Raw genomic sequence first — 26,166 nt, 5'->3', positions numbered from 1 at the left:
TCTTGGCAGAAGCTCCTTGTTAGCCGAGTTTGCGGCTCTCTCAAATCTGACCAGCTAAGGTGAACATTTGATGATGTGGGAAAGATAAGAGAGAATTTGAGCATGGTTAAAGCATAACTGACTGATATTGTAGTGCGACACCTTCTCCACGGTAAAAAAGGATTTTTTAATAAGTGTAGTTTGTTTTCCAGTAAGAATATGTGAACATCATGATGAAGAGGAAATATCCAGTGAGTGGCAGTTCTGTGGGCGCAAATGCCTTGTTGATGCCAGAGGTCAGAGGAGAATGGCCAGACTGGTTCTAGCTGACAACAGTAACTCAAATAACCACTTGTTACAACCGAGGTCTGCAGAAGAGCACACAACACATCCAACCTTTAAGCGGATGGACACATTTGGACAATAGAATATTGGAGAAACATTGCTTGGTCTAATGAGTCTCGATTTCTACCATTCAGATGTTCGGGAGTAGCCATTTCTGATCATCTGAGACTGGTTTCTTGAAGATGACAATGAGTTCACTGTACTCAAATGGCCTCCACAGTCACCAGACTGTGCAATAGAGCACGTTTGGGATGTGGTGGAATGGGAGATTGGCATCATGGTTGTGCATCTAATAAATCTGCAGCAACTGTGTGATGCTATCATGTCAATATGGAGCAAAATCTCTGAGGAATATTTGAGGAATATTATTGTTGAATCTATGCCACAAAGGATTAAGGCAGTTCTGAAGTCAAAAGGAGGTCCAACCCAGTTCTAGTAAGGTGTACCTAATAAAGCTATCGGTGAGTGTATAATGCACATGCATATATTATGTCAAACTAAAAGTTTATTTTGGATGCAGTTAATTCTGATTAATCTTTTCCCAGCACTAAATAATATATCAACTCATATAAACACTGCATAACTGCAAAGATAATTATATATCCAGTTTTGAAGTCTTGGTACAAGTTCATTTTAATGTATGACAAAGTTTTCCACATAAAATAACAAATAAATGGGCATAGTGGCATGTTAAAAAGAACAACTAATTGGATTTAAAAAGACCTCAATACTTAAGCTACAGTAAACGAGAGCTCATATTACAAATAATGGTTAGTATTCATGACCAATTAGAGTTAACCATCTGTAATTCTATTATCAGAGTAATTGCTACTATAGTTGTTGGCGTGTAGTTTTATGGAGCAGTTGAGTGGATCGGCCCACCCCGCAGGCTTCCCTCGCCGCTGTGAGTTGTTCTTTTTCTGACATTAGCAGGTTTGATGTGTTCCATAATAACGCATTGATTTTTACCGTCTTCTAGAACATTATGTAATTGTCCGTGTATTCTGCAGGAACACAAAAACGCTAATGCACAGGATGTGCTCTTTAACTGTCAAACTCGGAGAACTGCACCAGCTCTAAACGCTACATCCAAACTTTCTGAAGTGTGAAGACACGACGTGTGCTCTGATGCTCTGATCTCACATGATCCACAGTTCAGCTGCAGTTTCTCTGCGTTTAAAAGTCTTTATAACTCACTGGTCTGAAATGCACAATGACTCCGCTTCTCCTGCAGTTCTTTATAGTTTCTGTCTATCTAAAGTACACTCAAAAAATGACCATTGCTGTTCGTTCAAACTACTTATTTAAAATAAGATTTAATTTTTTTTTTTTTTTGCCAGAACTTTCAATCTGCTTATTAAAAAAAAACACATAACTAATAAGTTAGCGGAGTTTGCATGTTCTCCCTGCCTTTGCGTGGGTTTCCTCCGGGTGCTCCGGTTTCCCCCACAGTCCAAAGACATGCGGTACAGGTGAATTGGGTAGGCTAAATTGTCCGTAATGTATGAGTGTGTGTGTGGATGTTTCCCAGAGATGGGTTGCGGCTGGAAGGGCATCCTCTGTGTAAAAACTTGCTGGATAAGTTGGCGGTTCATTCCGCTCTGGCGACCCTGGATTAATTAAGGGACTAAGCCGACAAGAAAATGAATGAATGAATGAATGAATAATAAGTTAACTTACTCTTGCATGTTGTCCCAACACAAATCAATTCATGTGAAAGCCTGCAATTTTTTACAGTCTATACTTTTACTTCTTTTTATCCTTCATCTATCAATTAATCTGTCCTCTTTTTCTATTTTTCTTTTCTGTCATCCATCCATCAATCTCTGTTATCCTTCATCCACTGTTTATCCATTCATCTGTCATTCTGTCTGTCATTTCTTTCTATCATACATTCATATACCTGTTAGTCCTTTCTTCTCTCTTTTTATCACTCATTTCTATTTATTCCTATTATCTTTATTAGGATATTATTTAGTATTATCTTTACTTTGTCATTCCCCATCCATCCATCCATCCATCTATCCATCCATCCATATATATATATATATATATATATATATATATATATATATATATATATATATATATATATATATATATATATATATATATATATATATATGGATGGTTTGGGAATCTCTTCAGGAACCGACAAGGCCAAAATAATAAACAAACCATACCTTAAAAAATCATAAATATATGGATACATTTTTTTTTACAATTTTAAGGACAATATTATTAGCCCTTTTTAGCTATATATTTTTTTCTATAGTCTACAGAACAAACCATCGTTATACTATAACTTGCCTAATTTCCCTAACCTGCCTAGTTAACCTAATTAACCTAGTTAACCCATTAAATGTCATTTTAAGCTGAATAGAAGTGTCTTGAAAAATATCTAGTCAAATATTATTTACTGTCATCATGGCAAAGATAAAATAAATCAACTATTATGCTTAGAAATGTGTTGAAAAAATCTTCTCTGCTAGAATCTCTGTCGACTGATTTCATTTTCATGTCGTTCAGCCTTATAATCTTAAAATATGAGCAAGATCACCTGTTTTGTCATCATTTTAGACATTATGCTAGAGAATCATTGAAATACTGGAAGTGAAGTTGGTGAATTAGCAGCAGTTTCTGCTGTTATGTCAGCTGCAGATGTGAATAAAGGGCGGACGAAAGTAGTTCCTCTTACAAAAGGATTTGGAGACTCTCCGTGTTAGATTTCCTTTTTTATATATACAGTCAAACTGTTGTACAAACGCAATATCACACTCGTGGCAGTGCAATATAGTTGTATATTGACACTGGTGGAACGCACGCCTCCCATGCAGCCATATCGCCGTGCTACTCGTGTGATATTGCTCATATTATGCATGAACAACGTCACATGAGTTGCATAATATATAATATAACAAGCACAAATAACAGAAAAAAGTGCAATTTACTTAGCAAACTCCCTTACACAATATATGTATACACAGATTGAAATAAACTGGGAACACTCCTACAAACAAAAACCAGCAATCCAACAAATATCTTTAATTTTAATCTATTGAAAATCCAGAGGGGCAGAGATTTTCTGGTGGTGGAGTAGTTTGCCACTACAACTTAGAATGGCCACCACCTTACCTGTTTTTAAATCTCTTCTTAAAACTCTCTTGTTCTATTTAGCTTTTAGCAAGTATTAATCTTCATGGTTAATTATTAATTTTGATGGTTCTTAACTTGTCTGCACTTGCTTTATTAAGCAGTTTGTATTAAGTTCACCTCGTATTGTTTTTATTTTGCATTTTATGTTCAGCCCTTCGGTCAGCCCTAGCTGTTTTGCTAGTGTTGTATAAATATAATATCTTTCATTTAAACTAAAGTTGAAATGCAAGGGAGAAACTTTTCAGATTTTGGCTGCATCATGTAAAGGTAGCCCCTACTGTACGTCACATCAGAGAAGAAAAGCCTAGCACAACTGCTGTTTCATGCTGACTTCAAGGGACAGAGTGGTCCTGAAAGCAATACCATAATATTTACGTCTATAGAGTCATAGCTGTTGTCATCTTGCGCAGCGAGGTTGCTTTGTGTGGTTTGAACTGATTGGATGTGAACATGCGTCAGAGAGCTGAAGACCCAGTCCTCCATCTCAGAGCCGCGGCCGGATGAAGGAACGTTGTCCTGAGGGAAATTTTACGAATGAAAAGGTACGGGCATGAGATGGTGGGAAAGGCCTCAGGCGAAGTACATCTCCATTGACGTAACACTCCCAAACGGCCTCATGCGCTCCGTACTGAAGTGCCATACGAATTGACAGGTGAAAGTTTTAGTCCAGAAAGACCCCAAAAGCTTGTCATTGTGCTTCATGTTCTAATCAGCTATTCAGTGTTTGCTGTGATGCAAAAGGCGACATGACGACAACTTACAACAGGGCTTACAATACTGCTCTTCATGAAAATATCAGCAAAGTTTCAAAGTGCCCAATGAGTGAAGTTATTGACTCCTAAAAGACAAATGAGTTGTCAATGAAATGTTTTACTTCTGCATAATCTTGCATTTGGTACAACTTTTAAATAGTACTAGTGTATATTCTTCGTTGACTGTTTATAAAGAGTAAAAAGAACATTTGCATGAACATCAGCAATCTATTTATTTGTCTTAATCTGAAAAAGACAATGATATGATAAAGGTAATTAGATGAGTTGCTTTTTGAATGAACCTTTCATGTTCCTGTTTTATATGCTATAGGACTGTATGTAGTTGCATTAACAGCATTACGTCAGCATTCAACGCTAGTTTCTTGAAATATTTCACGCAACATCAGTTCGTGTTTATCATCGCACCAAATGTGATTTTGGGTATTTTGTTTTTAATTTTTGCATCAAGTTCAACTGCAATTCGAAATTATTTTGGGTGACATACAGTGCATCCAAAAAGTATTCAAAGCACTTAATAATATATACTACTAATATATATATATATATATATATATATATATATATATATATATATATATATATATATATATATATATATATATATATATATATATATATATATATATATACATATATATATATATATATATATATATATATATATATATATATATGTATGTATGTATGTATGTATGTATGTATGTATGTATGTATGTATGTATGTATATATATATATATATATATATATATATATATATATATATATATATATATATATATATTTACTCTAGTATAGAAAGCTATGTATTATCGATGTTAATGTTATTGCTAACTTTTCAAACACCTGCTCTTCAATAAACCAATTCATAAATTAATTCATAATTCATTCCTAATTCAAGTCCTTCCTTGCATCTAATGAAGCTTTATATACATTCGTTGCCCTTTCACGTAGCATGAAAACACACAAACTGACTCTTCAGAGAGGAACTCAACAGGGAATCACAGTTTTGGACATGAAGCCTTTCTGACAAGATGACTGGTTGATCAGTAAAGCAGCAGCTCCTGAGAAAAATGCTCCTTTTCACATCAAAGATTGGTTCTGGACGTCTCTGGAGCCTGGGTTTGTGTGAATGAGAGCGTTTACCTTCACAGTCCGTCAGATCTCTTTGACGTCAGCGATCATCCGGGCTTGTTAGCGCTGATTTTGCCGTAATGTCCCCTGTAGACTTAGCCAAGTGTGCACTACAAACATCTATGATGCAGCAGGGACCGCTCTCCAATCGTAAGCCTGCGCATTTCTTTTTTCTGAAACGTGGTTTCCCCTCCGGCTGTTTTCATTTTAGGAGCATTTAGGTCACCTTCTGCTTCTCACAGGGAGTTTGTGTTTCTCATGACAGGGTCTTAAAGGTTTGATGAGACACGTCATCTGTATTATTGCACTGAGTTTAGCTTTCTTTGGAGGATTAACGGATCGAGATAATGATATAACTTTTAATGAATAATAAAAAATACAATCAATAACTTTTAATTTATATTTTCCTGCTGTATTGGAATGAGCACATTAAGCTACTTTGACCGTTTTTGGAAGATTATGGGCTTTATTTTGACGATCCAGGCACAAAATCCAAAGTGTATGGCGCAAAAGCATTAGGACGTGTCAGAATCCACTTTTGCTGTTTTAAGGATGGAAAAATCCGCTTTGCGCCGTGGCGCATGGTCGAACAGGGTTGAGCTTATTCTCTTATATATATATATATTGTTTTTTAATGTATTTATGTATTTAGTTTTTGTACAATATATTTCACCAACATTTATTGCGATAAAGGATATTATTGTCATTTTAAGATTGTTTTATGCCACTCATTATTTAATGCCAGAATCCCAATATATTATCATCCTAATACAAGTGCACTCTTCCAAAGACCACATCATATTTTATTCTTAAGATTATTTCATTTATTTATAGTCATTTTAATAATCAGACATCAGAATGTGAAACACATATCCTAAATAATAATAAATGTTAACAAAAAGTGAAAAGTAACAAAGGCTGCGATATCAACATCTGTTTTCAGTTGTCAGACAAATGTCATGAAAATATACTATAGTAATTTATAGTAAATAGTTTTTTAACCATACCGACTCTGACACCTTTAACAGAGATAAAGATGTTGCATAAGCTAAAGTGTTGTTAGACTTGTTTTTTTATGTATGGGCGATAAATATACTGCATCACCAAAAATGATTGAGGTCATGTACATGTGTTGTGCGATAAGTCCATACAATCTTTATTGTGACAGGACTAATAACAATTACTTCTTCAAACCACACACACAGTCTATCAATGCTATTTCAGTAGGAATACCTTTTTTGTGCCTTAAAAGTGAGCTTGACTTTTCCAATGGCTTCTCAGTCTTCCCATGAACTGTACGTGCACTCCTGAAAGCACATTTGTATTATTATTTTTTAAACCGAAAAAGACAAATTGGGAACAAAATGGCTATTTGCACTTAAGGACATTAATCCGCAAGCGCTGTCAATAGAGCTTCACTTGTATTGAACCTGAAACATTCCTTTAACACAGCAGGGCTCAGACTCGCTCTTCTTCTTCCAGGTTTGTAGTTTAACATCGGAAATGACTTTTGGCTCACGCTTCCGGGGGGTTTCCCTGGACAGTGAAGGGACTCATAATGTTATATGAATGATTTTACCACTGTTTGATTCTGCCTTATTCTCCCGTCTGATTTGCTGCGCACACAAACCCAGCCAGAATGAATAGAAGTTTATTCCTGCATTTTTTTAACAGAATCAGCTGTGACTCACTGTTTCCAGAGATCTTGAATGAATTTATCAGCTTCTAACTTTGCTCTGTTCTCATGGCAGCACCTCTCGTACATGATTTTATTCATGGTAACACTTTAGTTGAAGGGTTGTTTAGAAGACTGTCATGAAACTTTATAAATAATAATAATGTGAATGAGATTTTATGCAACTGTATTAAGTGTCATATGCACAGTTATGTCATTTTAAATGCAAAAATGGCATTGTTTGTTATGACAACTTGACTAAAACTAATTTTCAAATCCTTCTTTATTCAAGTTCTAACAACGCCAACCTCATAATGCTGAGCAATAACGAATAAATCATCTTTTCGACAATTATTCAGTTTCTCTGCGCTAGGTTCTCTTATAAATTCGTTTAAATCAAACGTTGCCATACATGAAACAAGCACGCTCCGGCCCTAACTTACTATCCACAACACTAACTACAATCTTTGTATTCTTCAGAGGGTTACCAGTTAGGAGATATAAGTCTCCTCCCCGGAGTGCGGAGTTTTTTGTACCAATAAACAAAAAACAACAAACAGTAACCCGTAGGAAAAACCGGCGCTAGGCACGGCCAGCTGGGTTACTCTAACTATCCGAAGCATTTTTGTTTCATCCCCCCCCCAAAAAAAACAATTATCGGGACGAGCCCCCACTTTGTTACAACCTCTCTCAAAAAGAATAACTCGTTTTCAACAAAGAGAAAGCAACATAAAAAGAGAAACTTAGTAAACATTATAATCGTTTTTAAATCAATTTATTTTCACCAGAAAACCAATAATAACGATAACAAATGCGCACCCCACAACAAACGAATGAAATAATAAATCCGCAGAGAGAAATAAAAAAGAAAGAAAAGAAAACACAACCACAAAATCAATGCTGGCTGGTCCACTAAAGCTGTGTCTCCCTTTCGCCTCCTCGTTGGCATCTTTATCCCCTCTCCAATTAATCCCGACATGGGAAACAGGTGCGTCCACCCACGGAGAGCTGGGACAAGTGGGCATGCGCACTCGTATCAAAAGCCAAGAAAATCAAAGGAGGGTTAATAAAAAAAAGAAGAACACAAAGAAAAAGACACAGACCGTAACAAGATACACCACAGCCTGTTTTTTTCTGTCATAACAAACTGACATTACCAAGACAATAAAACTTGTCATAAATCTGTCATAAACATGATTGTCATGAGCATATCTGCCAACACTCGTTTTTCCCGGGAGACCCATCTCCCGTACTGTTCTGTCTTCCGAAATTCCAATACCCCACCCCACCACCTGGCTCCTCAGCTTTTTGTTACAGTCCGGCCAGCTTTTTAGTACAGTCTCCATGCGCACCAAACCCAACGCGCAGCCCCGCCAAACCCAAACCCGCTCCCCGCCTTTTCAGTTAGTGCGCAGCACAACGCTTGTCCTTTGCTCGGCTCATTATTTTTAATTTTGGAGATTCTGCATGTCGGCAACCATTAGCCTCTCATACTGCGCAGAGCAAAGACGTTTGACATTCCGCCACAAGATGGCAACAGAAACCACTATTAAGCCCTTAGAGGAGAAAAACTAAAAAAAATAAAATAAATAAAAATAAATAAATAATTCTAGCTACAGATGTTCAAATCATTATGAAATAGTTAAATGATTTCTAAGTCGATCTTTCTCTTCTGTATGTTGTATTACTGTGTTTATACCATAACAATCAGGTACTGCTTGCTTTTCTTTTGCTTTCACGGGGTTAATTAATGTGATATCCCAATTAACAACAAAGAAATACTGGGAAATCTCTGTAGACTGATGGCATTTCATGCCATTCAACCTTATAATCTTAAAATACTAGCTCTAAAGTGACGTTGGTGAATTAGCAAGGGTTTCTGCTGTTCTGACGTCAGTTGCAGATGTGAATGAACTGTGGAAGAAAGTAGTTCCTCATACAAAAGGTTTTTTCAGACTCTTCGTGTTTGAATTTTCTTTTTATATACATGATTATGTTGTATAAACGCAATATCACACTCGTAGCAGTGACAAATCTGTCGTCATAATCTGTGTTTGTCTTTGTCATCACAAACTGGCATTACCCAGACAACATAACTTGTCATAAATCTGTCATAAACACGATCAATGTGTCATGAATTTTATCACTGTATCATAAGATATACGTATATACACATGAGTAGCAGTGCAATGTGGCTGTATATTGGCACTAGTGGGACACTAAGGCATTCGGCCTACGGCCTTGAGCCAATGCACGCCTCCCATCAGTGCTGATATCCAGCCATATCGCACTGCTACTCGTGTGTGTGTGTGTGTGTGTGTGTGTGTGTATGTGTGTGTGTGTGTGTGTGTGTGTGTGTGTGTGTGTGTGTGTGAGTGTGTGTGTACTATGAGACGGTATAAGAATTCCTGACACATTTATCATGGCAGTCATGTTGATGACAGATTTATGACAAGCTGTCTTGGTAATGTCAGTTTGTGATGACAAAGACAAACAGAGCTTATGATGTATTGTTTATGTCAGATTGCCATAACAAACAATGTCATCTTTGCATTTAAAATGTCATAACTGAGTGGATGACACTTGTTATAATCCCGCATACAATTTTATTCACATTCTAAGGGTTTAAAGGTAGCCTTGTGAATCCTTCAAGTAAAGTGTTATCTTATTCACATATAAGTAGCTCTTGCTCTTTTTCTTCCTCTCGCAATACTATAATGAGGCTTCCCACTCTTATGTATGTTTCACATTCTGCTCCTTTACCCGTCATCGCTTCCGTTTTTTTCTTCTTTCTGTTCTGTCGTCGTCTCTCTTTCTCCCTTGCCCATTAAAGATGCAGCGAGTAGTTAAGATGAAGCTGAAAGGTTTAATAAAAGGACTGCGAGGTTCTACTTGTTGCGTGGGCTCAAAGCACCTGAGATGAAGATGTTCATCTCCGCTTGACAGCTCGAGTCCGGGACGCTGGAGAATTCCAGCTGAATCTCACCCACTCCTTTTCTGTCTCGCTCTCTTCACTTCAAACTAGAAGCAGAGCGCCAGAACAGAGACAAATGTGGATGTTTCCACTGTGTGTGTGTTTTTACGTCATCATTACACGATTTTGGTGAATAAACATTTGCATATTGCAGTGTTTACGGGTCATTTGGAGTGTGTTTTGTTTATGTTGTTAATTATGGGTTCAGATGTATCGTTTCAGCATGGTTATTGTCCACAATGGTCACATCGCCGGATATGCAGTGCTGAGTTAGGATTATAGATCAATAATTGAGAGTCATTGCATAGTATAACCATGACAGAGTGAAACTTTATCATTTGCATTTGTTTTAAAAGCATTTCAAAAGAGTGTAAAACGTTCAGGCACAATAACCTACAACATCTGTAACTTTAATGAAGAAAACTTTTTCTAAATTATTAATATGAAGATTCATTCATTCATTCATTCATTTTCCTTCGCCAACTATACCATCATATGTTTTACGCAGTGGATGCCCTTCCAGCTGCAGCCCAGTACTGGGAAACACCCAGCCAAACACACACACACACACACAAACACACACACACACACACACACACACACACAAACACACACACACTCATACACTATGGACAATTTAGCCTACCCAATGCACTTATAGCGCACGTCTTTGGACTGTGAGGAAAACTGGAGCACCCGGAAGAAACCTAGCATGAAGATTATAGTTTTATTTTTACATTTCACTATTCAATTTCTGTAGCTGAATTTCTTTAATTTTTTTTCTTTGCTTTGTTTTTTTTTATACGTCATTCACACCCTTACAAAATCCCCCCAATCAATCTAAATTAATGACATATATATATATATATATATATATATATTCATTCATTCATCATTGCCTTTTCGGTTTGGTCCCTTTATTAATCTGGGGTCACCACAGCAGAATGAACCGCCAACTTATCCAGCCTATGTTGTACGCAAGGGATACCCTTCCAGCCGCAATCTAACACTGGGAAACATACACTCTTGCATTCACAGATACGCTACGGCCAATTTAGCTTTAGCACCCAGAGGAAACCCACGCCAAGCACGGGACGAACATGCAAACTCCACACAGAACTGACCCAGCCGGGGCTCGAACCAGCGAGCTTCTTACTGTGAGGCGATTGTGCTACCCAATGCGCCACCATGACTCTCTCTCTCTCTCTCTCTCTCTCTCTCTCTCTCTCTCTATATATATATATATATATATATATATATATATATATATATATATATATATATATATATATAATCAAAAAATTTATATACCACAATGTCAGATTTTTCCAGTACTGTGCAGCCTCAGTTCAGATGTCAGATGTTGAAAAAGGATCCAAGCATTGAATCGGTTTTGAGTCGTTTTTGTAATCTTTCTTGTTGTATTATCACCAATTGTGTATGTAAAAGGATAACATTTCAAAGACTAAACTGCTTAAAATTGAGTTGTCTGTGATTCCAGTCTTACTTCTTGACAAATCTCAAACGCTTTGTAACAAATCTGCTAAATTCCAGTCTGCGGTTCTTCATGAGCAAGTAGTGGAAACCACAGACTGGCATTTTGCAGAACGTCATCTGCTTTTAGCCTCAAACACGGTTGTTGTATATGAGACTGGAAGTGCTTGGTGTATGTTATTGGCATGTTGAGAAGAGAGCTGTTTAATGCGGAGGTCAGACTGCATGATTTTCAAAGTAGTGGCGTCACAGATGTTTTCACACTGCTTGACTATCTGGGGCAGCATTCTGTGTTCACACTGCAGGATGGATTGGCGACAGGAGGTTTCACACTGCATGACTTTACAACAGGAAGAATCGCTGACAACTTTGTTTCAGTCCACAAAGTACGCCTCACAACCAAACACACACAAGAAGTGACATGAAAACAAAGCAGTGTGACGTAGTAGAGCTTGTATTATTAGAAAGAAACCTTTAGTTTGGTAGAAAATGTACTTACGGTATTTTGCTCACCTGGCTTTTGATGGGAATAGTTTCTCTTCCATCTTTTTCAACCCGGTTGTGGGATTGTTTAGATGACATGGCTACTCCTGCCAAATTTACACTAGTTTTTCCTTCATTTCTTTGGTTTAAGTAGACAGAAAAGAAGCGCTTTTAATTTCTCCCCAATCTCCCGCTGGCCTGCAGATGCTCATACTAATGGATGCTGCTCTCTCATTGGCTGTGGGTAATCGCTGATGTTATTCTCAATCAGAACACATTTCACTCACCATAATTTGAATCACCAGATGTTTAGCATGTCAAATATCTCATGGGTGTCAGCGACTCATCAGCTATTCTCTCAGATTGCATCTTTGATAGTTCACACTATCTGCTTGTTACCCACGTGCACGAGCACCGATTTGCCTGTGATTTCAGGCATTGGTCGGCGATCTCTCAAACCTGTCAACATGTCAAAACCGGGGCTAAAATCATAGTCTGAACATGGCATACAATTAATGTAGTGTACATGCTGTTCTGAATACAGAACACAGTCATATCACTGGGTTTACACATGCTCCAAAAACAGAACTAAAATTTAACAAATGCCAATGGGTGTTTGCTTTAAAGGTTTTATTTTGGTTTTGGGGTTCCTCAAGGCTGACATACATGCAAGGTCAGAAAATAGAATTTTTAATAGCCCAGATTGAGAAATTTATTTTGTCGATATGAGGCTGATATACATATACAGAAAATTATACATACTTAGTCAGTCGTGACAAAACAAGATATGTAATTTCCGAATAATACTGGAACTAATAACACTGACAATCCTTCGAATCATCTTGACTGTCAGTGAACACATTTACATCCTTATGCTTGTCTGTCGTGCTGCTATTTTTGACTGCTTGACTGATTAGTGTATGCTCCATTCAGCCATTTTATTTTTTGTCAGCTTTGCATTTAATTAAGGAATCATAAGCTATTACTGCTCATAAGAATGTTTTGTTTTACAATGTTTAGTTTTATTATTAGAAACAAGAGTGTGTTTTTACGTTTTATGACAAGTAGTTGTGTAATATTCGGGATAAGTATATCCAGGCTGTTGTTGTCACAGAAAAAAGCACTTAAATCTTATAAAACAGTGCTTCACTTAAAGTCTGGCTGCTGATAATCCTGTCGAGAACTTGACACTATTGCTTCTGACCTTGTTATATGAATCGTACTCAGGACAGTAAATAGTGATAAAGAGTATCATGTTCAAATTTGTTGTAATCATAGAATTAAATTGTTTGTATTACTTTCTACTATTGAGATTCTGAAGTGTTAGCAGTAAAGCAAAATGCCGTAGCTGATGTCAAGTCACTGGTTTACTTGATTCCTGAATGAATCAGTCATTCTAAACAAAATTAGCTGAATAAATCAATAAATCAGTGACTCATTTACTACCTGTAGTTTTAATTCCATTACCCTTCTAGTTGAAAACTGATAATATGACTATTGTCAAACCTTTTGCAATTGTAGGGATTTGTTTTGCAACTACATGTCACCTGGTATACAGAACGGTCACATGGTTGTTACCTAAAGAAACAGCTATGGGTTTATTTGCAGGAATTGACTCATCTGAGCATGATGCAGGTGCTTTGAGGCCCTACTGTTGATCTGTTCATCCAGAAAAGCCATGTATCCTCTGTGAAAATGATACTGTTACCTCACAGAAATCCCTCATATGTGGCCTTTCTCAAGTATAAGGGGCTTTTCTAGCTATTAATGCTTCGATAACATGCCTGAGTCTCCTTTGATTAAAAATAATGGCTAGTGCAGTGGCTGCGGTGTAAGGAAACCTACCGACATCTGTCGTCAAGATTTTTGTATTTGGAATGATTTATTGTAAGAGGGAAAAAGGTGGAGAAAACATCGTCACATAACTTCAGTTAAACACATCATTTAGTGAAATTTGTTATTGAAAGCAGTTCACTGTCCTTCTGAGGGTTTTTAGTATCATATTTTAGTGGATATATTTGCATATTTAATACAAATGCTTGATATTTCCACAAATGGACACTAAACATTAGTTTACAAATAGTGAAATGATGAAAAGCAATCAGTAAAGCATTTGTGACCATTGAGCAAATAGTTTATTTATTTTTTTATTGGGATGTGTGCATCACAAGAAAGCTGATAAGACAGGCTATACAAGTACTTTTATACTGCATGAGACTGAACAATGTTGTGCCGGATGTTGTGCAAAAGAGTTATTTAAGTTTGAAGCAAGCAGTGCAACATGATTGTGGTGCATTTAGAGGAAACATTCATTCATTTTCTTGTCGGCTTAGTCCCTTTATTAATCTGGGGTCGCCACAGCGGAATGAACCGCCAACTTATCCAGCACATTTTTACTCAGCCGATGCCCTTCCAGCTGCAACCAATCTCTGGAAAACATTCACACACACTCATAAACTACAGACAATTTAGCCTACCTAATTCACCTGTACCGCATGTGTTTGGACAGTGGAGGAAACCCACACAAACGCAGGGAGAACATGCAAACTCCACACAGAAATGGCAACTGACCCAACCAAGGCTGGAACCAGTGATCTTCTTGTTGCGAGGTGACAGCACTACTTACTGCGCCACTGCATCGCCTATAGTAAACATAGTTATCATTATTGAGTTCTTGTAAGATGGAGTTTAGATAAAATGTCAGGTGCATAAGAGAGAAGAGTGTTTCTACAGGGGGTTGTCAAGTCACGTGACTCGCAGTGCTTGCGGAATTCTGAAAAGTTTTCAGGTATGCCTGGAAAATGTGTGTCATTGGAAATAACGAACTTGCACTTGCAAATGATGCAATATGCGAAAAGCCCCTAACAGCATGTCCTAACTGCATGCGATGCCATGACACATGTATCTTTTTCATGTTAAAAAATGTTTTCCTAACCATCAGTGATGAGTAAAAGGTTATTAAAGATTATAAATCCTATTTCCGCATATACTACTGCTATTATCACCTCTTTTAATAAAGTTAAATATGTATTAATTAGATTATAACCCTTACCATGAATCAAATGAATGCTATATTCAAATGTTCATGTCGTGTCACATCGTGTTTCATGCAAACAGACAAATTGTATGTGGCTGGTATCTTGTGGCAAAAACTCCAAGGCCACATATTTTATTTAGTCTCTTCCTACTGTATTTACATCGAGTCTCATTCACTTAGTTTTATTGTTGTAATCAAAGCGCTTGTCTTCAAACAAACACACTCAGATAATGTAAGTGTTTATGTGTAATGGCTCTGCCTGTTGAAATGGCATCTCTCTCTCTCTCTCTCTCCTTCAGTATTGAGGATAAATGATCTTCCTCTAGTCCCGCTGCGCTTCAGACCTGTTTCTCTTCACTTCACTCAGCGCTGTTGATCTCCAGCGGGAAATTCACTTTATTCTCCTTCCTTCTTTATCAGCCAAGCAGAACTGGAGATGCTCTACACATACACAGTACATGCAGACAGTATATACAAACCTGAAGCCAATGAACACATCTGACATTCACCGAGATGCTGCAGATGTCAGTCAGATCTTCCCTGTATAGGGGGCTTTAGATGTTTACTCTTTATACTTTGACTAAACCACTTTAGCGTTTAGAATATCATACGGTTTAATATGATTGCTCATTATGAACTACTATCAAATATGATCATTTCTATAAAGATGTGACTCAGTATAAACATTGTTTCAGCATCAAAATATAGTTTTACTCAAAGGAGACACTGAGTTTGTAGCCTAAACTAATAAACAGTTTGTTCTCTAGGTTAATTAGTGTATTTAAAAGTAGCTCGCTGGATTATTTTCAAACCCATTAGTTGTGTGCTGGTCACAGTTCAGCCATCAGATGCAGCCACAAATACCTGTGTTTTACATTTCCTCCATACTGTATGTCAAATGCAGTGCTGCAGGTTAGATGTAGATAACTGTAACTAATCAGAATCAGACAGAACTATCTACTTTTAACCATTGTCTTCTTGAAGGAAGGAAAGCCTTATCTGTGAGGGAATGGAAATGAAGTGACCGCGACAATTTCGATTGCAACCGATGTTTACTCATCGGAAAAAAGCATGAGAATGTTTTCCTCTATTGTAAGGGGGATCTTCACGGGAAAACAAAGTTCAGTCAGGAAGGAAAACGGGCTTTATGGTTGGATGATGATATTTACATGCAATCAGAGGCCCACAGGATGCATGCTAGCATATCGTTCGCAAGACGTCTGAAGCAATTTAGCTCAACGCTACCATTGTATATTTAGTGTGTCAGAGCGGTTTGCCGTAATCTCTCAATCCTGTATCCCTGAGAGGGAGTAAAAGAGTCTGAGCAGTTTGACATCTCACTTCAACTCTTCACTTATCTTCACACGAGCAGTTTAAGTCAAAATTATTCGCCCTACTGTTGTTTTTTTTTTTTTTTTCAAATATTTCCCAAATAATGTTTAACAGAGCAAGGATTTTTTTTCCACAGTGTTTCTTCTTATATTGTTTTCTACTGAGGAAAATCTTATTTGTTTTATTTTGGCCAAATTAAAAGCAGTTTTTAATTTTTTTAAAGCCATTTTAAGGTCAATATTATTAACCCCTTTACCCTAATTAACCTAGTTAAGCCTTCAAATGTCCCTTTACTTGCAAATAAAATGCTTTCTATGTATTTAAAATAATTTATTTTTTATTTGATAGTTTTGGTTACTGTCGCTTTAAATTCAAATGAAGTTGTGCTTGTAATGATTTTAAACAGCCTCCTGGTTGTCAGGAAGAAGGAGGCAGAGAACCAACGAAATTGAAAGAATTTATTAAAGAAAAAACAAACAAACAAACAGATGGCAGTGTTTCAGTCCTCCACCAGCTTAGAGAACCTTGTTTGCAGTGCCTGGCTTGCACCGATGCCACTCGGTGGGCATCCTCCCACTCTGCCCCGCCACCAGCTGGCAGGCGACGACTCCTCTGGAATCCGGGTACCCAGTTGTATGCCCCCCGTCCTTTTTGCTCCCTGCTCCTCCCCTTTTTTGAAGGTCGGCAGCAGGCTATGGCTCTTCTCGGCAGATCGCGGTGACTTCCCTGGACTCTGTCTACAGCGGTAAGTCCCGCGTCCCCTGGCCTCCAGACCTGGATCGTAGCAGGTCTTTGCTTCCAGTAAATGGGGCGGCGACTCAGTCAGGAAGAAGGCGGCAGAGAACTGACAACTTTTAAAGAATTTATTGAAACGAAACAAAGACAACATAAACATGTCAAGGTCTGGACCTCTCTCGTTCTCCTCTGTCGTCACTCCTCTCATAATCCAGAGCTCCTCTGCGGGACTTGAGGCTGGTGTGCACCACAAGTGCTTCCATTCCGTTCCCATGGCTCTTGTCCCCGCCCCCTCCCCACAGTGCTCTTTTCAAAAGAGGGCGGAGCTGTGCAGCTGTTGCGTCAGTATAGTGGCAGATATTCAGCAGGCACACCACTAAAGTAATAGCGGACAGCTGCTTCTCATTCAGGGCTGTTTATGCTAATGAGGGAGAGATCATCACTTATGGCCGGGACCTTGGATGACACATACAAAGGACTGTTGTAGACATAGAATTAATTCATTTTTAACATTAGAGTTGGTCTATATTCACACACTGTCCCCACACAACTGTGTTTAAACCCCTTATAAACACGTATAATAGGTCCCCTTTAAATATTGAGTTAATTGAAGCACTTTAAATGATCCCTAATACTGGAGGTGTCTGTCCGGCGTGTGTCAGGCATGATGGACAGAAGAGGAAAAGCCAGCGTCCCGCTCATAGCAGCGGATCTGAGGAGAAGCAGATGTGGAGCGATTATGCGCCTGCGGCCGCTGGAGGAGAGGGGCAGGAGGGGGAGATCCAGGATGTGGTTTAAGCTTGACTCCTAAATGCTGAGGCTGCGAAACCACACACACGCACACAATCACACTGGAGATCTGACGGACCCTCCTGTTCTGGATGTGTCTCCTATTTAAATGGCCAGTTGACTCTCATCTTCATTTCCTGTCTGTGCAGTGTTCTCTACGTCTGGCTGAAATCTCTTATCTTAATGTGAAACGTCTTATCTGCAGTACCTGTCTGCATCGTTTGATACACATGTGCATGGCATCAGCTTCACAAAGACAAGTTTTGTAGCTTACATGGAGAAAGTAATAATATTATTTAAGGAATATATCACTTAAAAATGAAAATATACTCTCTGTTTACTCTCGGTTCGTGTATATTTTGGTCATTGGAATTTCATTGTTGAAACAGACATTGAAAAATCAGGCCCACATTCCGCAGTACATGACTGGGGAAGGGCCAAACATGGACCATATCTGGGCTAAGTCTAAGCCATGTTAATAACCCAAAACAGAGCCTGAACTGGGCCAGATATGATGGTGTGTCACAACTCTAATGCAATTGTTAAACCCATAAAGCATTGCGCTTCAGGTGTGCTATGGTCATGCTTTTTCTCGAAGCGACCTGATTGGTAGAACTTTTTTGCTTTGTTTGACATTAATAAAGATGTATTTTAGGGCGATGCAGTGGCGCAGTAGGTAGTGCTGTCGCCTCACAGCAAGAAGGTCGCTGGTTCGAACCTCGGCTCAGTTGGCGTTTCTGTGTGGAGTTTGCATGTTCTCCCTGCCTTCGCGTGGGTTTCCTCCGGGTGCTCTGGTTTCCCCCACAGTCCAAAGACATGCGGTACAGGTCAATTGGGTAGGCTAAATTCTCCTTAGTGTATGAGTTTGTGTGTAAATGTGTGTGTGGATGTTTCCCAGAGATGGGTTGCGGCTGGAAGGGCATCCGCTGTGTTAAAACTTGCTGGATAAGTTGCCGGTTCATTCCGCTGTGGTGACCCCGGATTAATAAAGGGACTAAGCTGACAAGAAAATTAATGAATGAATGAAAAATGTATTTTAAATGTGGGTCAAGCGCAAACTTACATAGCCCACATATCAATTATTAACATCTGGTCCAAATACTACATTTTGCATCTGGCCCAAGTTTTGTGTGCCGCATTAAAGACGATGCCACCTCTGCCAAACCAGGGCCATGTTTGGCCCACATGCTGTATGCCAGAGCTGGATGAATGCCTGCAATGCCAGATTTAAGCCAAATCTGGGGTAGAATTCTTTGCCTGGGGGGCGTCAATTTGCCCAGAGTGTATTGTTGAGCTTTTGAAAAATTCTGAAGCATTGAATCAAAATTCAAAAACCATTACATTTGCTGAAACACTGAGAAAGTTTGGCCAAATTAAGACTTAAAATCACCCCAGAGTGGATGAAAACATCTACAGCAGCACACAAAGTTTAAGTGCAGTTTTGGCCCAACATAAATATAATCGAAATTCTCAAAATGAAGCTCCTGTGAAGTCTTCATGCTCATCTTCATCATATCGGATGCACCATGAATCAAAGACACCATATGGAAGTAGTTATGCCCTGTATAGCACGACTTTTTACACAAAAGCTAAAGCGAAGGGATTTGCGTCATCGCTCTTGCTTCTGTCATATGTTGCATGTCTTATTCAGAATGAGTGCCATTAGTAAGAGACGCCTCTTGTCCACACGCAACATCTCAACAGCGCAGAAAACATCTGAAGAAAGCTCTGGATGTTGGAGGTTAAGCAATCAAGACACATTTATGTTCCTGTGGAGAGTGTGACCTGTGTGTGCGTAGGAGACGCTTCTCGTTCAGGCCAGTAATGTGTGAAGTATGGAGGTGTTTGTCTCTTATTGCGTAAAACAATCTATGAATGTCAATTTTCTGAGGAACAAGAGTTGGTTAAATGATCGTAGAATGGCGGGGGAAGAGAAACAATTTATTAGAGTAAAAATAGCCTGGGGGGAAATAAGAAAAGCTGGAATAAATGGTAACTCCTGCCTAATGATAGCAATGCGTGAAGTTTTGAGGAAGTGACTCACATTGATGACCTACTCATCCATTATGACATGGTCTTTCTGTAAATGCCACATTTGGATATATGTAGGCTGTGTTTATGTTTCTGCAGGTTTGACGTGTTTGAGTAAATTGACCAGGAAGGAACGAAATGCTTTTAACCACTTCCTACACTTTGTTTAAAATTGATTGTAAATGTTTTGTGTTCTGGCTATCATGCTGTCATAAACCGGGACAGAATGATTCGCAATGGATTTCCGACACATTCCAGCTCAGTTTAGCAACTTTACTCATTTACATTTAGTCATTTAGCAGATGCTTTTGTCAATACACAAAAAAAGTGCTGATTATACAATAGGGGGGTCAAAATTGATTGTTTCTTTGATTGCACTGCGATGCAGACGTGAACAATTCGGTGTTGGTTCAGTAATAATCATAACTGGTTATTACATACTGACGTCATTTATCATGTTTATATGGCGGTAGCTTACTATGGCGAGGGACAAAACCGCAAGTAATTAAAACACTCCAACTACTTTAAAAGCAGAGAACTGCCCAATTCACTGCTTGTGTTTATAAAGCTAATTTTCTTCGCTGCGTCACATTCTATATAGGCAGTGTTTTCTCTAGGATTATTTTTTCCAGCTGTAGAGGCAGGTCTTTTACACAAATCTACCAACTACCTATGGCGTTATTTTATTGACAACTGGAGAAATGTCGTGAGTGCAGTGAATTGGGCAGTTCTCTGCTTTTAAAGTAGTTGGAGTGTTTTAATTACTTGTGGTTTTGTCCCTCGCCATAGTAAGCTACCGCCGTATAGCAAACACACACAGAGTCAAATTGTGCACAGCTAGCTTCTGCGTTTTTAAGTAGTTGGAGCGTTGTAAATACTCGCACACGCACTTGAGAGCGCACAAGAAGATCTCCGCTTGAGCAGCGTATATTTGAGGGCGTAGAAGAAGTTTCTGTGGAGAGCAAGTTGAAGCTAGCTGTGCACAATTTGACTTTGTGTGTGTTTGCTTTATGGCTGTAGCTTACTATGGCGAGGGACAAAACCGCAAGTAATTAAAACGCTCCAACTACTTTAAAAGCAGAGAACTGCCCAATTCACTGCTTGTGTGTGTAAAGCTAATTTTCTTCGCTGCGTCACATTCTATAAAGGCAGTGTTTTCTCTAGGATTTTTTCCAGCTGTAGCGGCAGGTCTTTTACACAAATCTACCAACTACCTATGGTGTTATTTTAATGACAAATGGAGAAATGGTTTGAGTAAAGAATAATAAGTCGAGATCGCATTTATGTTATACAAGCATATGCAAATCTTTTTGCTTGCGCGCTGATTTCCTCTGCACAAAACTTCTTCCACGCCCTCAAATATACGCTGCTCAACCTCAGGTCTTCTTGTTCGCTCTCAAATAAACACTGCTGAAGTGTGATTTAGTTCGTTCATGTAGTGAGTATGTCAACATTTATTAGATTTGCTAGGAATATTTATGAATTTCCCCAATAGACCTACAGAGCGGCATTAATGCGTCCTGAAGTAAAGTGAAACGGCTATAAACTCCAGCAAGATAAAGTCATAGGCAGAGCCACAGACCTTCACCTATAAATAAAATATAATTATGGAAACTGTGTTCATCTCAACTAATAGCCACGTCGCGTTTGCTTCCCTCACGCATCCCACACCTGTCAGTCTGTCAGCAGGTTACCTTAAAGGGTTAAACAAATACCGCACAGCATTACTGCGGGTACAGAAAAGCTTGCGCTGTTATAATTCACTTAGCTTTTAATACGTTTTGGTGCCATTATACCCGCTATTAAAAAAAACAACAACAACAATGACTGAATGTTTTGAATGAGAAGCTGTAATGTAGCCGTGGCGGGATGAATTTTGATGTGGCGCCCCGCCATGGCAGAGTAAATGTAGCGGAAACCATTAAAGGATCAGCAGATCGCCACAGCCATTTAACATCGGTGAGAATTAGGTGCTTTTGTTTGTTTGTTTGTTTGTTTGTTTGAGAGAAGAGTGTTTCTACAGGTGGTTTGTCAAGTCCACTCACGTGAAGCACACTTGAATGCATGTATTTTTTCTTGCTGATTGTAAGAAAGTTACTGGTGCAAAGGTGCTGGTTAAAGAGTTAGTTTTTGTACAGGTGGTTTGTTAAGCCCACTCAAACTGTTTGGGGTTGTTGTGGGATGAGTTTGGGATTCTGGGTTTGTTTCATTTTATTTCTGTTGTTTTTTATCTCTCTTGTCTGTAGTATCATATCATGACGTAGATCAATTTTAAAAACTAGGATCAAGGAGGAAAAAATCATGCTTGGAAAATTCTATCTTTCAAAGTATATTTATAGAGTTGTCAAAGTAAACTTTAGTGATAATGTTTGCAATACAGTAGGGGTGTCAAAATTAATTGTTTCCTCGGTATCGGTTCAGTAATAATCATAACCAGTTATTATGTGCTGACGTCTTCATTACATATGCGTTATATGGTGATAGCTTACTATGGCAAAGGAGCGCGAGTATTTACAACGCTCCAACCACTTAAAAACGCAGAAGCTAGCTGTGCACAAATTGACTACATCAGCTATTTCACTGCGATTGAGAGAATGAAAGTAAACTCCATTTCTTCCTCTCTCACTGTGGTCCATTTGACCCGCTGGCGTGACGTTTCCTCTCCTCTCGGCTGTTAAGCACATACATCACAACTCATGTTCTTCTCTTTGTGTCTCCTCACAGGTCCTGCCGTGCGCTTCAGTAGTTTTGAGCAGGTCGGTGCGATGCCTCCTCCAGTGATCGGCCAGCACACAGTCCAGATTCTCAAACACACACTGGGATATGGAGATGAGGAGATTGAGCAGCTTCTGGCCTCACGGATCGTCACGCAGAATGAGGTGCACTAAATGACTGAGTTCAGCCGAAAACACTTGCCTGGTTTAAAAAATGATGCGAATAATCTTTTCGGTGTCCATCAGAAAGAAAACTGCAAATTTGCAAGTAATGACAGCAGATAGATCTCTTTACTTGTGCTCACAAACACAATTATCAGTGCAAGTTTATAATCGAATGGAAATACTTAGTTTTATATACATGTATATGTTTAAAATCAAGCCTAGTTTAGGACTATTAGGATTTTTACATTGTGAAAACATTTCATATGTCAATAATCAAGTAATAATAATAATGGTAACACTTTACTGTAAGGTTGTATTAGTTAATGTAAGTTAATGCATTTACTATCACAAACAAACAACGAACAATACATTTACCACAGTATTTTTGTAAAAGGTTTGATAAACCCTCGAGTACTTCTTTTGAGACGAACAGATTTGTGTTGAGCATCAATTAAGACAACGTTAGCACATGTCAGCTTTAATTGTGGATGAAACTGCATAATTTTGAGCTTTTGTCAGCTAATTTCAGCTTCCGGGTTTAAAATCATTTTTTGGGGCGGGATCAAAATCTGTAATATATCGCTCGTCTGACCGTCCAGTGATTACGTGTCGGTTTCTCATTTTTATTCAAAGACTTGAGTTTTCTTATCCTATGAGAAGAGCCGGCTTTTTAATTCATGACTGCACATGCTTTCTAGATGTCCCAAGTTGTGAGACTGCGCACTGCATGCAGTATTTAGTCATTTATGATGGGTCGTTTGTATTTGTTCCCATGATTCGCGGGGTTTGTTGCATGGCTTTGCCTCGATGCTGTCAGGGCTACTGACATTTTGTCAGGAGAGCTCTACGAGAATTGGAGAATAGCAGACTTTGTTTTTTATCAGTTAAGTTTGTTACAATTCATACACATCCCCTATACTCATGTTGTTTAAAATCTCTAGATTACCGGCAGGGTTAATGGTTGAAATAAACCAGGCTAGAGTGTCTACAGTGTCTGTATTCAGACCCAGGGATTCAGGAGGAGAGAAGTCCTCCTCATTTATAGCGTTTATATAAACATAATTATCTTTATAATAATATAACAAATTGTGCTTATATAATATATGACATTACAAACAGCCTATCATACATGTAACAGGGCATTGAATTACTGTTTATTTCTTTGCACTGTAACTTTGTAAACTATAAAATCATGCGTCTCCTCACATTTTGAGTCTGAATTTTTTTTAGTCTGATTTTGTGAGCCCACAGTTACAGTTGTATATGTACAAATGCACAGATACTTTATCTTATACCTCCATAAACAATGTATACGTCCACACATTTCACAAACATCTGCATATATAAACAATTATTAATGCAAATGCTGAAAAGATTTGTTCATGTTGGTTAACGTTAAAGAAAATACAGTTTGTCAATTCACGGTGCATTAACTAATGTTAACAAGCATTTATTTAGATTTTAATAATATGTTAGTAAATGTTGAGTAATGGTAAATAAGTGCTATACAAGTGATGTTCATTATAAGTTAATGTTAATAAATAAACTAATAAAAGGCTTTGTAAAAATAAAGCATTCAAAACTGCACAATGCAGTAACTTCTGTGCTAAAAATATTTGATGAATAATTATCTAAATTTTTCTCTCATTTGCAAACCTTTTTTTGTCAATTTTAAATATACTAGTAATAGTAAAAAACTTACTGAACAAATATAAATATAGCCCTTTTTTATTATTGAAATAATATTCAGGCATATTTAGGTATATAATGGACTTAAATGGCATCCGTTTTTTTGTAAAATTTTCCAAATTGGGCATTTAATAATAAATGTGAAAGACCAAATGCTCATAAATGTTTTGATTCTCAAATAAATAAGTTCTTGTTGTTTTTCAACATTTTAAATCTCGTCAGAAAGTTAATCTCATTTCTACATATTACATAAAATGCATTTACCATATTAAATAAATCACAATGTGTCTAATCTGAAGTGGTCCAGAAGCAGCACTGAGTGATTCATTCTTCTCATTGTCCATTGTGAACCGTTGCAGTTGCGAGTTGAAGGCAGAAGGTCTGTTCTCAGTGCTGTCAAGGTTTTGGCTCTTCACTAAAGCGTGGTGTTGTTGTTTAGCACAGTTTCTGATGTTCAACTGCCAGATCGCTCATTTCCCATTTCCTGAGACTTGAGACCAATCATCATGACTCACAGCAGAACAACACAATGAGAATGAACAAAGAGCAGAGGCTGTCATGTTCAACATTAAATTCAACATGGCGTGATAATTAAAGGATTAGTTCACCCAAAAATGAAAAATCTGTTATTGATTACTCCACCTCATGTCGATTTAATCCCTCTGAAACCTTCAATCATCTTCTGAACACAAATGAGGGTATCCTCCATAGACCGCAACAGTCCTGACATGTTCAAAGTCTAGGAAAGAAACCAAAAAATAGAAATATGTAATACTGAAGTAATTAAACTGATGCTAGCACTAAAATAAATGTCTACTAATTACTAAAAACAAAGAAGTGTTGATCCAGTCAAAACGTTCACTCTGAACATTGCAGTAGGTTGTCATACCTGCCTGTTGCCTGTTTAAATATGTAATTTTGTAATTTGTAATTGAGAAAGCCAACATACTGTTATACTACTCTGTCCTTGAAAACAAACGTATCTCCTCCTAGGCCGTTCATGCCACAAGGCCCAAATGTGGTCAAAATGTGCCTTCTGCATTCAAGATTGTTGCTATATCTCCTCATGCCTGTAAGACTTATCATTTTTTTTAATAAAAAAATGTTAAATATTAAATTTTTATAATCCGGGCATATAAAAAAATTATACAAGCCCCAAATTTGGCCAAAAGCTGTATTAAGATGCGGTAGATTTTGCTGCTGTATCTTTAAGGTTTAAATATGTGATTGCATCATCAGACAGGGAATTGCAGGCGAACATCAGCAGTACCTTCTTTTTTTTTTTAAAGTTTGGTTTTGTAATTACTAACTGTACTATACTGTACTATGTTACGTGATGTGTTGTAGCGATGTTGTGTAGCGTGTGTTCAGGAGGTGTGGGTTTGGATCGGGGCTTTTATGCTAGTGTAATCCACCGGTCCTACTGCACCCAACCTGCTCTGAGCTGGGATTGAACTGGCGATTCTTTATATGGGAGTCAGTTGCTCTAACAATTAAGCTAAAGATCTGGCCTGTAGCGTATGTCGCAAGGTCACCTTTAGAGAACAGAGGAGTGAGGTTTACCTGCATAGCACTTCTCTGGCTGGCCTCCTCTACACTCACCCCCCTTAACCTCACTCCCATCCCGGACAAGACCCCATCAGTAATAATCATAATCAGTTAT

At 38.1% G+C, this 26,166-nt stretch overlaps 1 protein-coding gene across 20 annotated transcripts in view; it reads left to right on the top strand.

The window, feature by feature from the left end:
• The window catches only part of sugct (succinyl-CoA:glutarate-CoA transferase), a 301,335-nt gene that overhangs the window by 173,915 nt on the left and 101,254 nt on the right, over nt 1–26,166 (top strand). For 13 of the 20 annotated variants that reach the window (XM_073940532.1, XM_068217106.2, XM_073940524.1 and 10 more), the window contains one exon: nt 22,660–22,814. In XM_073940532.1, the coding sequence (XP_073796633.1) occupies nt 22,660–22,814 (155 nt within the window). 20 annotated transcript variants of the gene reach the window in all.

The sequence above is a fragment of the Danio rerio genome, chromosome 24 (genome assembly GCF_049306965.1).
Source record: "Danio rerio strain Tuebingen ecotype United States chromosome 24, GRCz12tu, whole genome shotgun sequence".
In the NCBI taxonomy this organism is placed as follows: domain Eukaryota; kingdom Metazoa; phylum Chordata; class Actinopteri; order Cypriniformes; family Danionidae; genus Danio; species Danio rerio.
This window is presented reverse-complemented; position numbering and strand designations above follow the sequence as displayed.